The sequence below is a fragment of the Rhyacophila brunnea genome, unplaced genomic scaffold, assembly GCF_057557595.1.
Source record: "Rhyacophila brunnea isolate RB1 unplaced genomic scaffold, BYU_Rbru_1.0 scaffold_21, whole genome shotgun sequence".
In the NCBI taxonomy this organism is placed as follows: Eukaryota; Metazoa; Arthropoda; class Insecta; order Trichoptera; family Rhyacophilidae; genus Rhyacophila; species Rhyacophila brunnea.
This window is the reverse complement of record NW_028232871.1, coordinates 5,444,500-5,461,747: the sequence shown is the minus strand read 5'-3', so window position 1 is coordinate 5,461,747 and position 17,248 is coordinate 5,444,500. Positions and strand designations below refer to the sequence as shown.

Below are 17,248 nucleotides of genomic sequence, written 5' to 3'. Positions count from 1 at the left end.
GATTGATGTAAACACGGCATTAGATATTTTGGTACTGTTCGGTTATACGGAATACAGCGGAAAGCGCATTTTGAAAATAGCCGATAAACTGGATTATTTGTTAGTTTGCGTTAGTTTAGGTTAGGTTAGTTTGGGTTAGGTTAGGTTAGGTTAGGTTTGGTTAGGTTAACCTAACAAATAATCCAGTTTATCGGCTATTTTCAAAATGCGTTTTCTGCTGTATTCCGTATAACCGAACAGTACCGATATTTTCTATAATAAATTTAAAGTCTGGACTCCTGTTTCCCTCACCGGCTAGTTCATCTACCAAAGTACTCATATCCGAAGTGGTTTACGCCGGAAGTTATTTACAATCTAAGGTCAAAGGCATATGATCACGCACTATGGAAAAACATAGACGTACTGCAGATTATAGTACATTTTCCTGTCTCAGAAACTCATTGAAATGTGACATCTCCACGGCCACAAATCATATCTAACGTCGATTGGCCAAAATATTATCTGAGATCCTCAGTGTTTTCGGAAATATATTCATTCGCTTAGTTCCAGTACCACCATCTGTAAAATATTATGTATTTGTAAATTCAACGAAAACAAATAAGTATGACTGAAAAAGAGTGCACTATTTTTATACAACCTCCGATATAATGGTTTGGCTTAGACGGGGTTTAATTGATTTTTAAAATCTAACTAACACCGCCTGCAATTTTTATTCTTAGTTCAATGAGAACAAATAAGCATGACTGACTAGTGTGCAATATTTATGTTGGATCTTCAGTGTCCTACGCCACTGGCATCTTGACAAAATGCAGTTTTGAGTTAACCATACGACTTTTAATACTATTCAATCAGCTGTAATCATGTAAAACTGGTGTATCTCAATTCAAATTTCTTCTGGAGTAACTGTAATAAAATACTCACTACTATTGATTTGTCAAGACTCTTATGTATTACTTTTAACTTGCTACCACTTCTATAAAACTGTCCAAAATCAGTATTCATTCGATACAGAATATCTTAACATCTACCAAATACTCTATTCATTGTTTTGTGACTTGGTTTAGTGAGATTAAAATCTCGCTGGGATCTCGCTGGGCGGATTGAAAAAGCAAAATTCGGCTTTAGCATCAACGAATCTGAGACGAAATAGGTTGGTTATATAAATGCACATTGCAAACAGAGCGTCGCAATCCATACGAACAAAAGACATACATCTAAAAGTATATGGGACAAAGAGAGACATACTCAATGGTGAGAAAGAGATGTGAAAGTAACGGGTGAAATCAAGATAGTATTACATATAAGTTGTAGGATGTAAGAATGTATGGAAATACTCGTATGATTTTAATTAAGTTTTGATGACTTTTTGATCATTTTGTAGATAACACAAATAATAAATAATGATAATAAAATCTTAGTAGACTTATTACTGTTGCCAAAATAGGCATTTCCCTATTACTTTTTCGGATTACCATCCGCTCATGTGAATACTCAAAAAAGACGAGACAGAAACTCCAGTATCTAGCAAATGTATTTCAATGGCGGCTCGCTGACGGCAAGACTGGAATCTCTCAGTTTCAAAACGTTCGCGACCGAAACCGTAAATACGCGACATACGTCTCCCAATCTCTCAATTTCCAGTCACCCATAAAACAGTGGTACCAATATCAGTAGATTCGATGAAAAATCATATTTTATTACCGAAATTGGTAGTACTGAACTGAACTGAACAAGAAATAACAAGCCAAGACATCAAAAGTTAAAGATGGGCGAACCAATTTTTAATTTAAATGTGGCAGATGTTGAGAAATACTCCTGCCTGTATATTCCCATAAAGATATTACAGAAAAAGCTTAGAATGAAGTAGGAAAGACAATGGGTTTGACAGTTTGAGGTTATGAGATTATTATTGCGAGTGGGTTTCAGTAGCGCCGTGTGCGAAGCATCAGTCACTGGCCAGTTTATGAGTTCCATCAACAACCATTTCGTCAAATTTTAGTTTCTACGTGAGCGGATAGCTTTACTGTATCTCGGACGGTAATCCAAGGTGACATCACCGGAACAGATGGAATTTATTTGCTTCGTAAAGGGAAGGTTAATAACTGTTTGTTATATTTGCGTACCCCAGTTTTGAATAATCAAAAAATATATTTAAACACTTTCCACTTCCTCTGGCTCGAGAACATTATTATGACAGTTAAGAATATTTGTGTAGTATCCATCTATCTTTTCCCTGCTAACATTAATTAGACTCGCCTTGTCGAGGCCCCCATTGAAAACCTTGTTATTACTAGTAATATATTCATTTTCAAAATGCCCCCGATGAATTTCTTCTTCGATTGGAATGTTCTCCGAGATCGGGTCACTCTTCCGTCCCGTCATATCGTCGATGGTGTCGATGAGGTTTTCGAAGAAATTCGGATATCCTTCGTAACCTGGATACACGTTAATGTCTATGATAGCATATTGATTCGTCACATTGTCCACTACAATATCCACACCGAACAAGACCAGCTGGAGTTCTTTTCGAAGGACTTTGATGATGGCTTCGATTTTGCAGTCGTCAAGAGTAGCGTTGAGCTCAATATTGGATACCTCGTGAGGATCCAGGATCGAGAGAGTCGACTGGCTGTCGGCCTTGCAGACGTCGCCGCTCTGGAAGTAGATCGGTTCTCGTTCACTGCACGGGTAGAAATTTTTTAAACTAGGTCGCTCTGTTATATAATATCTGAAACAGAAATGAAGCATAAAATATATTTGTAATCTTATGACATCAAACACTTTACATGAATAATATTGAAAATGTTGAAGAAAACCTTCTTCCGTAGAGGTGGAGTCTAAAGTGAAGCAAAAAAAAACATCATGTCTACTAATTTTCATACAAACCGTAAAGAGCAGCGAGCGCAATCATTGTTGAATAGAAAAATAACACTTATAAAAATATTCCTTAAGTGTCAATTACATTGAGCTACTTTACGAACTGTTTGTTGGCGAATTTAATAGCGGGCGATTCAGCTACTGCGATTATGATGATGACACATAAAACTTTCCATTCGCTGAGAAGCCACAAGCCAGCAACTATTTTGACAGAACGTAGTTCATTTTTTTTACCGAGAGGTTGCTACTGCGCAGTAGGCCCACACGCCGGCGTGTAGCGTGTAAAGTTGACCGGCTTTCAACTTTTCTCGGTAGAGTGTTTACAATCTGCTTGTTAGCTTGTTCGATGATTACACTGGGCGACTTTACAGGCAGATTGTAAATTCGCCAACAAACAGCTCGTAAAGTAGGCCAATGTAATTGACGCTTTAGATAGATTAGAGATTGAGCTTAGACTTTGACTTTAACTAGAATGAGTTTATGAACTTTTTTGATAATTTTTTATTTTTTTTTATTTATGTCCACTTAGCCAATAGTTAAAATTTGTCGCGATTAGTACGTCGCTTTGTAGTATAAAGGATAAATGCGCGGACGGGGTGTAAGCCCAAGAGATGCAGAGTTCGATTCCCTGCCGGGTGGCTTACTTCTTTCAAAAAAGATTTTTTCTATTGGTTAAAATATATTTTCTCAGAAGTGTTTTTCAAAATGTGCAGCATAATATAATCACAACTTAAGGGACTCAATTCAGCTTTCTATGGATTCTTTATAAATTTTGAAAAACCTCTAAAACACAGTTCTCATAGGGGGTCTAGGACGATTTGGCACCAGGACAACTGGACGCCACGGAATTCGAAAATAAATAGACGTTAAGTACTTATAGGTACTTTAAAAAAATATATTTAATGTTATTATTTATATTTAAATGATAATACTATGATTTAATAATTGGTGAGAATGTAAATATGCAGACGTAGTAAATAATGATTTAATCATATATTTTGTTTAAGTTCCAACGAAAAAAGAGTTTTTTATTTTATATAAAGCCTTAGGCATGATAATTCTCCATCCGCAATAAAGAATACATTATTTTAACAGTAAAATGAATTAAAACTACTAAGTAGTAGATAGAAACTGATTAAAATACCTCGTCTATATTTTGTATACGTGTCTACGACAGTGCGGCGTCCAATTGTCCGGAGTCCAGTCGTCCCATTCCTCTCATAGGTACTTTGTGTAATTTAGTATTGTATAAAAAAACATAACTTCTTCGATACAAACCCCTAAGTAAACTCGGACATCTAAAAATATGCAATTTTACAGGAGACCTATTTGAAGTAAAACTTCTTAGAACTTCTATGTTTTTATTACTAGGCACCTGAAATTCAGTGAGTACAGTTATAAACTTCTGATTATCTGTGTGCGGATTATCCGTGCAAGATATGATGTACATAACGATATAATAACTCTAAGTAAAATTCAAACTGACATTAGAAAATCATTAAAAGATTCCTGCAAACAAACCAATATCACAGGTTTTCTTAATAAATAATGAGTATAAAACATGTTAAAATAGTTGCCTGCTTTAGAAATGTATAATGTGTAGTATTTTAAAAAGAAAAACCATAGTTCGGATTACCAGTGTTTTTCGTTTATCCGTACCGCCTCTCCCCACCATTAGCCCGGATAATCGGGAGTCTTATGGCGGGTCCAGACATGTGTAATGTTACGCGAATTTTTATGGGCGGCACACGATCTCGACGCGAATCCTGTTGTTGTTCGAGTTCTCGAGCACCGCAAGGCCTTTGTGTTCATGTTTAAGACCGACAGCCAATGAATCAACGCAAACGTCGCTACGACCATTACATGTAAGGATCGTAGCTATGTCGATACGACAAATTCGCGTTACATTACACGATTCTGGACACGGCCTTACTATATTATAAATACTATTCACAGTTTATTTACGCATTATTACATTCTTTTGACAGAATTGTAATTGTCTGACTTTACGTTGACTTTCAAACATTCATTAATAAGACAACTACAAAATTCTTTTTCGGTATATGTCCGAGTTTACATAGGGACCGTCGGTATTATAATATAATCTTACCTATTTCCGATCAGAAATATTTTATACAGTACTGCGTTGTGATTGATGAAACTTTGGACAACGCACGGAGGCTTGCATTCGATAAGTCCGGCCTCGTTGAACACCACCGACATCTTGTGGGCTGATTTCGAGCCGTGGGCCAGCTTCGGCTTGCAGACCAGCGGAAAAGAAACACCTCTTGATTGGAGGACCTTCAGATTCTCGATGTGGTTGTTGGAATACAGGATGCAGAATGGCGGAGTGAATACGCCATGCTTTTGAAGCAATGGCTGGTTCTCCAGAAGGGAATAGTATCGGTACCTGAAAAGGAAAAAATATATTTGTAACATAGACTAAGTATATCAAAGGGCGTGGACAGAAAGAGCAAATTCCACGGGCCTCATATTTCAATGTTCATAGAAGTTCATAACTTCTCTGCAATGCATAGAACGAATCTCATTTTTTTTACAATTAATGTCAATTCTTCTTCTCTCCTTTAACACGGACACCACATGGCGCCTCTAGAAATCCTTGTCACTCGCCAGTCTTTTTACATCATTCCAGGTCATGCCAGCATCCCGTAATTCCGCTGTATACACTCGGTAGATAATATTTAGCAGCCTTCCAGAATTACAGTTGGCTTGAAAAAAGGCAATCCAGGTAAAAATTCTCTTCAGGCGTTCACAGCACATGGCCAACTTAGGTCCAACATCACCTCTTCACTTTCAGCATGAAGAAAGCCTGCTTGATCTACTCTCTTATCTCCTCATTACTCATAAAGTCAAAACTAAATGCCACTTCTGAGGGTATCGCTTTATAGTTAAGTAGTGAGTCATAGCAACGTACGAAGGCTCAAGAGCGACTGTAGTTATGCCATGCTTGTATGACCTGGTAAGATTGCAAGAAGACTGGTGAGCGATAGGGATTCTTGGTAGTGCTGTGTAGTGTACATAATATACTGAGGAGTGGGTATGATCAAATAAGAAAGAACTGGCATTATCAATGGCCGGTTCATTCTGTACTTTTGGACAACAAAAAACTGATGATACAATTACTACGATTATAATACCTTGTTTACATGTGCATGGAATTAATGCTGACAGTATGTATTATCGCGGCTATGACAAGAAAATGCACGTGTAAACATGTATTATCATGCAAGTGCATGAATCAAAAAAGTTCGGAAGCTTCTGAATTTTCACGAGACAGTTGGATTTGTTCAATATCTGCGCCTGCGCAGTAGAACGATGGCGAAATTGCCGGTACAAAAAATTAACTACACCGCGCAGACTAATTTTGAAGTTAACCGATTTTCACGACCTGTCAAATAGTACTATAAAATGACAGCATCGCGTCTCGCTCACTCTTGAAGAATGAGATTGACGAGACAGACAGCACTTTTACGTGTAAACAGTTATTATTGCGATATCCGAATCAATATCATAATAATGTATCGATATCATTAATCCATGCAAGTGTACAGGCGCTACATATACCTAATAATATTATGTAATTTATACATGTAAACATTTTCCTTGTTCTTTTTTTTTATCTCTGCAGATACCAAATACAATTTGTTTTTTTAACACTATTATAATTTTATATTAATTTATTGCAAATGGTAATAAACAGGTGTTTCAACATTATTCTTTTTATTATGAACAAGTGCAGTGTCAGATAGGCAGTACCACTCATTTGAAATTATATTTTCCTTGTTCTATAAATGCATGTTAGCAATCCTATTAATTTTATTCACCTATTTAGAACCAAGGAAAAGGAGGGAATTTTCTTCAAAATTCTTAAAGCTATTGTTATAGATATTGTCGAACAAGAACTTATCGTCGGTATTTTGTAAAAAGGGCGAATCAACCAAAATGCTACTTTACAGGAGGAGGATTTTTAACTTTTGACATTTATTTGTTTTTTACCTGTAGATGATTATAAATATCTAACAAGTTTATAATAAAGCTTCGAAAGAATACTGTCATTATAATAGGTATTATTATATAATATTTTAAAAGGCCTAATATGTCACATTTGCTTTTTATTTCGTAATTTTAATTAATTTAATTTTAGTCGATTATCGTTTTTAAGTACTTTCCTGTGGAGATAAAATTTCGCCGTTTTTACACAACAAAGCTAGTGGGGTACATATTGTATTTTCATTAAAAACTCGATTTCGCCAAAATGGTTGATTCGCCCTTTTTACAAAACACCGACGTTATAATATTTATATTTACTTCTAATTACAGCTAATCGCACTTCCGTTTTCAAATGAGAAACGCCCCCAATTGTATCATTCCAATTTATGCTCCCGTGGTGTACGGATCTATCAATTTACGTAATTTGAAGCTTTTTATAAAAAAACATATGTCCAAAACGATCAGGAGTGATGTTAGAATTATCATTATTAAACTTTTGGTTTATTGCAAAGAAGAAAAAGAGTCGTATCTAAAAGGAGAGCTGATACATTATTTAAACATGCCTCAAGCATGCGATGCCGCCATGACATGTACGTCACTGAGAAGTCTTCTATATACGACTACAGCGACTTCCTGTCATTGCCGATTTCTTGTTGTCGAACAGTAGAAATAGGCGCAATGTATCAGTGGTGAAGACTTCATACTAAGCGATCATTTAAACTTTACTCTACATTACTGTTACATGTAATGACTGTAATACGCGAGGAATTTGAAGTGATACAACCCTTTTTTGTAAAAATATTTTCATTATCTGTTGTGCAACACAAATAGAGCCAAAGCTGACTATTTAACAGTTTTAATGTAATTCTTTCTTTCTGGTGCTACAACCCTATGGGGGTTTTGGCCTCCTCTAGCATTTTTGCTTCCATCAAATCTGTTGAAAATTGCTTCCCTCCAGTTTTATCTGCCGAAGGTCTTTAAATCCAATGCAGTGGCGAAGGGTGGAGGTAGGCTGTTAAGATTCGCTATAAATAGTGCACACTAAACTTTGTTAGTCATATGTATTTGTTTTTATTGAACTAAGACTACAATTTACAGATGGTGTTAGTTAGTTTTTGAAAATCAATTAAACCCTGCCCAAACGAAACCATAATAGTTTTGGCCTAATTTGGGCGATACGACAAAATTGTGCACACTTTTTCATTCATAGTTATTTGTTTTCGTTGGATTAAAAATACATATTACACATATTGTTGGTTCATTTTTTTTATTTCATTAAGCCCTGCCTAAACCAAACTATAATAAATAAAAAATATTATTCTATCTATAAAATATTCAAAGTTATGTATGATTTAATTGCATAATTTTAGATATTTTATAGATAGACATGTATTTTTTGACTATTATCTAATATCGCTTGGTTTCTCAGGGCTTAATTTAATTTTAAAAACTAACCAACACTTTCTGTGAATTGTAGTCTTATTTCAATGAAAAAAAATATGTATGTCTGAAAAAGTTTATTGTGCACTATTTATGGCGGATCTTAACAGCCTACCTCCACCCTTCGCCACTGATCCAATGTGACACTATCCCTCCATATTATACGAAGTCGACCAGGTCTTGGTTTGCCTTCTGGCTTCCCGAATATCAACCCATTTGTCTCATGCGTGTGCTATCGAAGGTGGGCTACCAGCAGGATGTATCTTCCATACAGCAATCGTAACCACTTAATACATCAGAAATACTCAGTCATGTTAATAGATGACAGTACGGTCACACATGAAGCCGCAATGACACAAGGCCAATTCAATTCAAATTCAAATTTATTTTACATAATAAAATGAGCATGGTAAATTATAAATTCAAAGCGTTCATGACATGACATAAAGTAAGTGTTAACAATTTTCAAATAATAATACAGGTTTACAGTAAATAATACAATAATAAAATAAGAAAAATAAAAGTACACGGAAGCACACAGAATGAACTAGGTTGATAGACAAATTATAAAACAATGTCCACCTAAATTCACCCTCACGTAAATGGAATATATCAATATCCGAAGCGATTTGATTAAACATAGTAATTGCTCTCCCAATTGGCATTACTAATGGCAAGTTACTTCTGCACTTGGGAGAACAAACAACGGATGCACCCGATTTCTAATATAATTCATCAGAGACACACAAGCCAATACCACCAGAAATGACAGAGTTTCTATTTACGTCGCGAATAAGTCAGAAATATATGTAGCTAAATAGAGATCCCTTCTAAGCTTTAAGCTACAGTATGTAAGCATACCTAAGAGAAAATCAGTCGGCTAGAGCGACGGACAATATCCATACAGCCGAAAGTAAAGGATTCTCAAAAATTTCTTCTGGACCCTCTCAATGACCAATCAGAGCTCACCCATGGTCCAGCCAAACAACACTCGAGCATTTTTTTCAAATTTCATGTCAATTCTATATGATATTTTCAAAACTAAAAGCAATCGTGCAATATTTTTCGAGTTGACGTTGGTGTAAATAAAATAAAATATAATAGTAATAAAATATAAGAAGAGTGTCAGAATAATATTGATGTTCGGCGATTTTAAACATATTGATAAAAAGGCTTTGCAATTTGACAGCTGATAAAATAAATTAATGGGTAGGTAAGTCTACTTTTATTATATTATGTTTATATACGCTTGTATGTTACATGAAAATTCTTTGCGGTCATGGCATCGAAATAATGATAGTATCTACTTATTGTATTTTTCATGTTTGCAAATCTACCAACGTAAACATAAATACATAAAGAAGTTTACGCTTTAGTAAATTACGTATATAAAATGTCTGTATTATTTTTGCGCATTCTTACAAAAATGGAAATGGCGGCCATTGTCATTTTATTTTTTGACATTACATTTTAAAATTATTGTTTCAGAATCAACATTAATATGACATCAAATCGTTGGATTTTTGGCTGCGCAGAATAACAGCAAGCGATGAAAATTTATAATGAAATCTTCAGGCTACACATAGGAAATTAATGAAGTCATCAATCTGACAGGAAATGATGACAAATAATTACCACCACTGGTGGGAGTGGGTTAAGATTATTATTGTTATGTCCCCATAAATGTTTGTTGTAATTCATGTTAATAATATTATTAATTGCAATAAGCTGTATCTGAGTTGAAATATCGACTTTTATTTATTTTATTACAACGTTTTTCTTAGCTCGTATTCTTATTTGTCCAGTACAAATCTTGCAATCGATTTTTAACTAACTTTCCGACTAGCTATACATTTGAAACTTTTAGAATATATCAGAACACGATGCCAATGCATTTTTTTAATACTTTTAGCTATCTTTAAGTAGAATTTAATTCATTTTCAGTTAATTCTGTTTTGTATGAAAAGTTATTTCAATACAATTATTGGTTGCTAGGGGGTCCTAACAACTAAATTATTAAATATACGTGCGTTACTATGGAAATCAATATGAAATGACATTTCATTATCAGTATTTCTATAAAGTACAAATTTTTTTGATCGTTTAAGCTAGTCAAGTCAAGTTTATATGATTCAACAGAAAATTTAAAAACGTTGTATATAAAAAGTATGTAATTATTTGTGACAATTTTGTTTTTATAATTATTAATACTTCTTTGGGTTCTGGGCCTCACATAGTCAAAATTCATAGTCACGCCAATAGATGGCGCCAATTATAGGGGGCATCCTATTGTATGGAACTAACGAATCTATATTTATATGTATATATATACGTCTGTTATCTATGTGCTCTACTCAAATAATCGATACTCTCTTTTGAGACAGATACCAGGAATAGATAATTTTTCTCGATATAACATACCTAGACCCAAGCATTTTCTAAGCTTGAAAAATGCTTTACTAGAACAACTGCTGTATCATCAATAGACACCCACTGAATAAAAGAAGCGTAAGTCATGACGTAAACCAGGGATGGCGAACCCATGACACTAGGACCATTTTGTGACTTGTTACCTCGTAGACAAGACAGCCGTCAATTTTGAGTAAATTTAGAAAAAAAAATCGGTGTGTGTATTTATGTACGCGCGTTAGAAGTTATACTTCTTTGGCATAACAAAACAAAAATTGTGATAAACTAGATTCTTTGACTGGCTTATAATTATCTTGTTAAATTACACACTCAAGAAAAATGACCGCTTATATTACTAAATTATATAATAGTTTCTTGTTGTTTTTATTTTTAAAGTACCAAATGTCAATCTGACGTTTAATCGTTTGTTTACGTAAGGAATTGCAAATGGCCGACAATAATAAATTCGCTGCCTAGGCAACGGAACAATTCAAAGCTATAATACTATACTGTATAATCGTCACGATTGCAGCATCATACTGTGGCGTAAAGGTAGTGCGTTCGGCTGATAACTGAACAATCGGTGGTCCGAATCCAATCGAGTGCGTTTTTTTTCACGTGAAGAAATAAATTATGTGTTACATGTCACATGCCAAAAATACACTCAGATCTGATTTCCCAAACGCGCCAAAAGAAGTATAACTTCAATAAAACTTTTTTGGCAAATGTACAATAAACCATTGTGTAAAAACATTAGTGTTTTTCTTTTAATATTACTTGATTTGTGGGAAAAGGCTGGCTGTCCCTGACGTAGACTGTGGTAATCTTCAGCAAACACCAGCTCTGTGGTGACAATAAATTGATAAAAACACAACCGACCACAAATTACATTAATCGCATATTTGACATTTACTTAACGAGCTTAGGTTACACATGATCAAACAATTTTTGTGGATTCTACACACTGTATGAATCAACATTATGTCTATAACAGCATTGTGCATATCGCTTGTAAAATCTGTTCGAGATATTCCCAGATTGTGTTTACTATGTGAGAATGGGAATATAACCTGGAAATATATCGCACCGTGAGTGTAAAACCAAGGCATCTGCAATTTTTTCAATTTTGAGATTAAATGCAAAACAACTGCAAAAGTTGTGAACTTGATAATGTAAAAGTGAAGAAACTGAAAGAACATGCAATATAATGTAGATATAAACCAAATATTATGGTTTTTTTTAGAAACTCTATTTCTCCTAACAAAACGAAGACTTCAAACCCTAAATATCCAAAATATGTCTTTTGCAGATACCTTGGTTTTACACTCACGGTGCGATATATATAATATATCAATGGCAAGGGGCGGAGGTAGGCTGTTAAGATCCAATATAAAAATAGTACACACTAAACTTTGTCAGTAATGCTTATTTATTTTCATTGTACCAATAATACAAATTGCAGATTGTACTGGTTAGTTTATAAAATTCAATTTAACCCTGCCTAAACCAAACCTTAATACATAGTTTAGGTATGCTATGGGTGAGTCGACAAAAATAGTGCACACTTTTTCAGTCATATTTATTTGTTTTCGTTGAATTAAGAATATATATCACAGATGGTGTTGGTTATTTTGTTAAAATTCATTAAGCCGTGTCTATGTTAAACCATAATCAATAAAAAACGATTTTCTATCTACAAAATATCTAAAATTTTGTAAAATTCATGCATGGCATGAAAGAAGTATCCGAGGACGACGACTGGAACTTCTATTGGACTGATATGAGTATTTCTGTCGAGAGGGCTAAAGACATGAAGCGTTTCCAAAGAATTAATCATTTTCCTGGAATGCTGGAGATTTGCAGGTGAGAGAAGGGATGTACCTTCTGACAATTTTTACAAAAGTTACCTTTATATGATTTATATGGTTTTAGGTACATCCTATCATTTGGTGTATACATGGAGTTTCTATAATTTATTCAGTTTTTAGTGATTTGCAAACATTCTTAATTTTTTATTATCTACCTAACTTGCTCTTAATTGTTCAATTGTGTTTTAGCAAATCGTACAGTCCACTTTCAGTTTGCGCAAACCGCCATTCGATAGGGCGTTCAATGATTAAAAGTGTGAACTTGCCACAAACAAAAATCTACAATGCAGATAGAAGCACTGCAACACAGATCACTTATCATTAGACTTAGTAACCTTTTTGGACAACTGCTAAAATTGTAAATGATATTCCCTCATACTTATGTAAAGATAACAATATCTTGAATAAATTGTGAATATATTTAAAAGATATAAAAGATAAGAAGTATATTATATTTTTTCTAGGTTTTATAGATGTTACTGTCACCCTTCCCACAAACCACTCAAACAAATCAGCTTGGGGAGTGCTTCATTGTCACATGTCAGAGAGACCTTTGATTTGCATAAATATCGTAGGTGAATTGAGCATGAATAAGGGTTGCATAATATGGTTATATTGTAGTAATTAGTTTAAAAGGGTTTTTTCTTCCACATTGTACACTTTGTTTGAAATGTCAATATTGTTTTTCACATACCTAAGTGCTATGGGGTTTTTATTATTTCATTCATACATGATTTTATGATGTTTATTATATTAACCTATACGTAATTGCCAATCAATTTTGGGGGGTTATCATTCCCTTCCGCCTCCGAAGGGTTGACTGCCTTAGTTTTGGAATGTTACAGTTAGACAAACGGCATCCCGACAAAACCGCCCGGACATTACCACCCAGACATTGCGCCAAACCTGTACCGGTGCTCGTCAATACCGCCCGGACAAATCGCCTACACAAAACCGCCCGCAAAAAATACAAAAATATATAAAACAAGTGCTTTTATGGTTTTTTGAATTGTGTATCGATAGAAATTTACATACTTACGATAATCGGTGTAATTTGAGATTTAATCTATTGCAGCTGTTAGTAGAGCAATAACAAAATCATCACCTTTTTATGGTAGTATTTCTAATTTAGAATATTTAAGAAGGTTAGCACATAATATTGAAATTTAATTATAAATCATTTATATTTTTTTTTATATATCTTTTATCCGTATGTTTCTTTTATTTGTGTAGGTACCTACCAAAAATACACAAAATAAAAATTGTCTCATTTCTAAATTGTCTAGGCGGTAATGTCTGGGCGGTTTTATCAGGACCCCAGACAAACATATGCGTCGCCTGCTTCTCTCGACAAATTCCTAATTTTTTTATTCCAAGTTTGTGGACATCGGGCAATGTGCGAAGACCAAACGGCAAATTTTATTCCGGCATTGAGTTTCATTTGCCATAGCATCCTTCTGAGGTTTTCGGTGGTGAATTTAAGCATCAATTACAGACAATGACATTATCAATGGACAACGCACTCAATACAGTAGCTAGCAAGTAAATTCGCGCATAGCGACATTCGCACATGTATAGGTAAACGTCACGCAATTTCCATTATGCGATATCACGCATCGGGAATTTATAGCATTATAAACTTTATTGTAATGGCGTTAGAACAGTGTTTTGTAGTGTCAATATTCATTTGAGCGAACCCGTTCGAACCGAACCATTCGGCAGACCCGACAAAAAGCATTGGGAATCTATAGCAATATCACCTTTATTGTAATGGTGTTAGAACAGATTATGCCATTTGGCAGATCCGACAAAAAAGTGAGTGTCATTTTTTTTTCCAGATGCTTCGTCCATATTAATGTCATTGATTACAGGTCTTAAATTTGGTATCAGTAAGTAGGTACATACAGTAATAAAAAAATATAAATACCTATCGAGGAGTATTCTGACATTGTTCAACGGATCTATGACGGTCATATCTGGATGATTTGAAATATACTGCTCCACATTACCGATGAGCTCTTTCGACTGAAACCATAAACAAACATAGAATAAGTAAGTCATCCATAACACAGAAGTTGAAATGTCTGAATCATTCTTGATTCACCTCAGCATGGCACTAGTGCTATTTTTTTCTACTCTTCTTTCTCTTCAGCCATGTCCGCCCCTTAGTTAGAGCATATGGACACCACGTGGCACCTCCAAGAATCCCTGTAGTAGTTAGCCTGTCTTCTTGCATCGTTCTACGTCATACCAGCATCCAGTAGCTCCGCCGTATACACTCTACCGATAATATTTAGTGGCTTTCTTAACGTAATGAGAGGTTGTTTATTTTTACAGCAGAGATTATGGATGATTATGGAGATTATGACCATTGCAAATACTTGCTTTTCCCTCCACCACCCACCACACCTGTTATGCAGGCGTATACTGTGGCATAACGAACGTTAGGCACCATTCAATGTTATGCTGAGTGTCCCTGAAGCAAATTCCCAAGACCTTGGTTGACGTGCACTAGAGTGCGTGATTCCTGTTAGATGTCCTCGATAAGAAAAGACCTTCTCGCTCGCCGTAAAACATGCCACTACAATACCATTTGCAGGCAGGCAATATGAATAAGTTAAAATATTAGTTAAATCTTGTTTTTTTTCAGTTTGAGAGGTTATTGGACCAGGTTAAGGATTCATACCTGAGCGTCTCCATGCTCCGCCGCAGCAATAATGTCAGTCAACTTGTGAATGAATACTTTCAATGGTCCTTGTTCCTCCAGAGGCCTTTTAAGATCCAACTGAAAAATATAGAATGAAAATGATATTATTAGTCTGTTATAAATTGACATGCGAGATGACTGGTTAAAGTTGGGGACAACGGATTCTCCAGATTATACCAGAAGAAAATACCAGGATTGGAAACTATAACATGTGAAAGTAGAGAAAAATGCTTTAGAATCAGAAGTGATATTATGGGCTTTAAGTAAGTTACAATAGTTGGTAAGTTATATGAAATAATTACAAGATAAAAAGAACTTTTTATATATGTTTTTAAATTTTCTGTTGAATTATTATGCTCAATATGCTCAAACTTTTACTTGATATGAAGTAAATAAAAAACATACAAACAAACAAACAAATATCAAATACTGAAATGTCATTTTGATTTCCATAGTAACGCACGTATATTTCGAGGGTATACTGACAGAACGCATTAATTCATTAAAACAAGTTCTGAGATAATCGCAAAAAGGACTTTAATTTTTTTTTCAAAGCGTTCTCCCACGTAGATTTTTTTATGATTTAAAAACATTTTTTCTACATTATAAAGACTAACCTTAATGGCAAACACAATATACGACATGTTACAAGTCCTGTATTTTGTATGCGCAGAACGCATTAGGTCATTATCATGCTTTCTATCAGAATAAAAAAATAACAATATGATTTAATAATGTTTCTATTTTCTCACCATTATATCCTATGCATTTTACCAGGACGTAGAGCGTAAAATTGTTTACATTTTGGCATTTAAAACAAAAAAACAGCAAATAATGAAATAATGCGTTCTGTCAGTATACCCTCGATATTAATAATTTAGTTGCTAGAACCACCCCTTAGCAACCAATAATAGTGGATTGGATTACGGATTTCTTCCGAAATAACTTTTCATACAAAACAGAATTAACTGAAAATGAATTCAATTCTACTTAAAGATGGCTAAAAGTATTAAAAGAATGCATTGGCATCGTGTTCTGATATATTCTAAAAGATTCAAATGTCTAGCCAGTCGGGAAGTTAGTTAAAAATCAATTGCAAGATTTGTACTGGATAAACAACCACTGGACAAACAAGAATACAGGCTAAGAAAAATGTGGTAAAATGATTGATGGCCATTAGCACAACCCATTGGGTCTTTTACATTTTTGCCAGCTGCCTATCAACTAGGCCAGTGGTCGGCAAACTCATTAGTCAAGAGAGCCAAATATCAAGAGTACAACGATTGCGATTTCTTTGAAGAGCCAAATTTTTTAAACTTAAACTATATAATGTAGGTACACTGATTATTAACTTAATAAAGTTTTAAGTCTTAATTAAACTATAGGTAGGTACAGTGAAAAAAACTTGATGTCTTACTTAATAATGATATTATTTATTGATAAAAATTAAATTTTATGGACGGTATCCATAAAATTAAGTCAATAAAGTATATAAAAGTCTATAGAGATATAAATTACATCAATTATTATCTTTAAATTAACAATTGCCTTCCATCTCCTTGAAAAGTTTGGGTAAGTCAGGATTGTATGATGTCGTTTTTAATTTTAGGCACGATTCAGGTTTTCATCAATAAGACGACTTCTCAATCTTGATAAGGTTCATGCTTGCAAAAGATTGTTCGCATGAATATGTAGAACCAGAAAGGGAAAGAACAGCAAACGCTAGTTTTTTCAATTGATCATATTATGAGTCAGGAATACTATTCCAGGTGTTAAAAATCATCATGTCTTACTTCTCCAGGTCTTTCAAAGTAGACTACGTGCTATGAACCATATTTGTTTTTCTCCAATATGTCCATATCAGCACAGAGACATTGAAATTTAGAGTTCCATAATTCTTAATTTTTTAAATCCAGCAATTACATTTCAAAATTTC

The 17,248-nt window shown here is 34.4% G+C and overlaps 1 protein-coding gene across 1 annotated transcript in view; it reads right to left on the bottom strand.

Annotated features, from left to right (window-relative positions):
- Positions 1 to 265: 265 nt before the first annotated feature.
- The window catches only part of LOC147070639 (inositol-tetrakisphosphate 1-kinase-like), a 30,816-nt gene continuing 13,833 nt past the window's right edge, over positions 266 to 17,248 (bottom strand). The window contains exons 2-5 of the mRNA XM_085948747.1: positions 15,292 to 15,390; positions 14,533 to 14,630; positions 4,988 to 5,287; positions 266 to 2,728 (exon numbers count right to left, since the gene is read on the bottom strand). Of these exons, the coding sequence (XP_085804873.1) occupies positions 2,152 to 2,728; positions 4,988 to 5,287; positions 14,533 to 14,630; positions 15,292 to 15,390 (1,074 nt within the window). The 3' untranslated portion in view covers positions 266 to 2,151. The remainder of the gene's footprint in view (positions 2,729 to 4,987; positions 5,288 to 14,532; positions 14,631 to 15,291; positions 15,391 to 17,248) is intronic.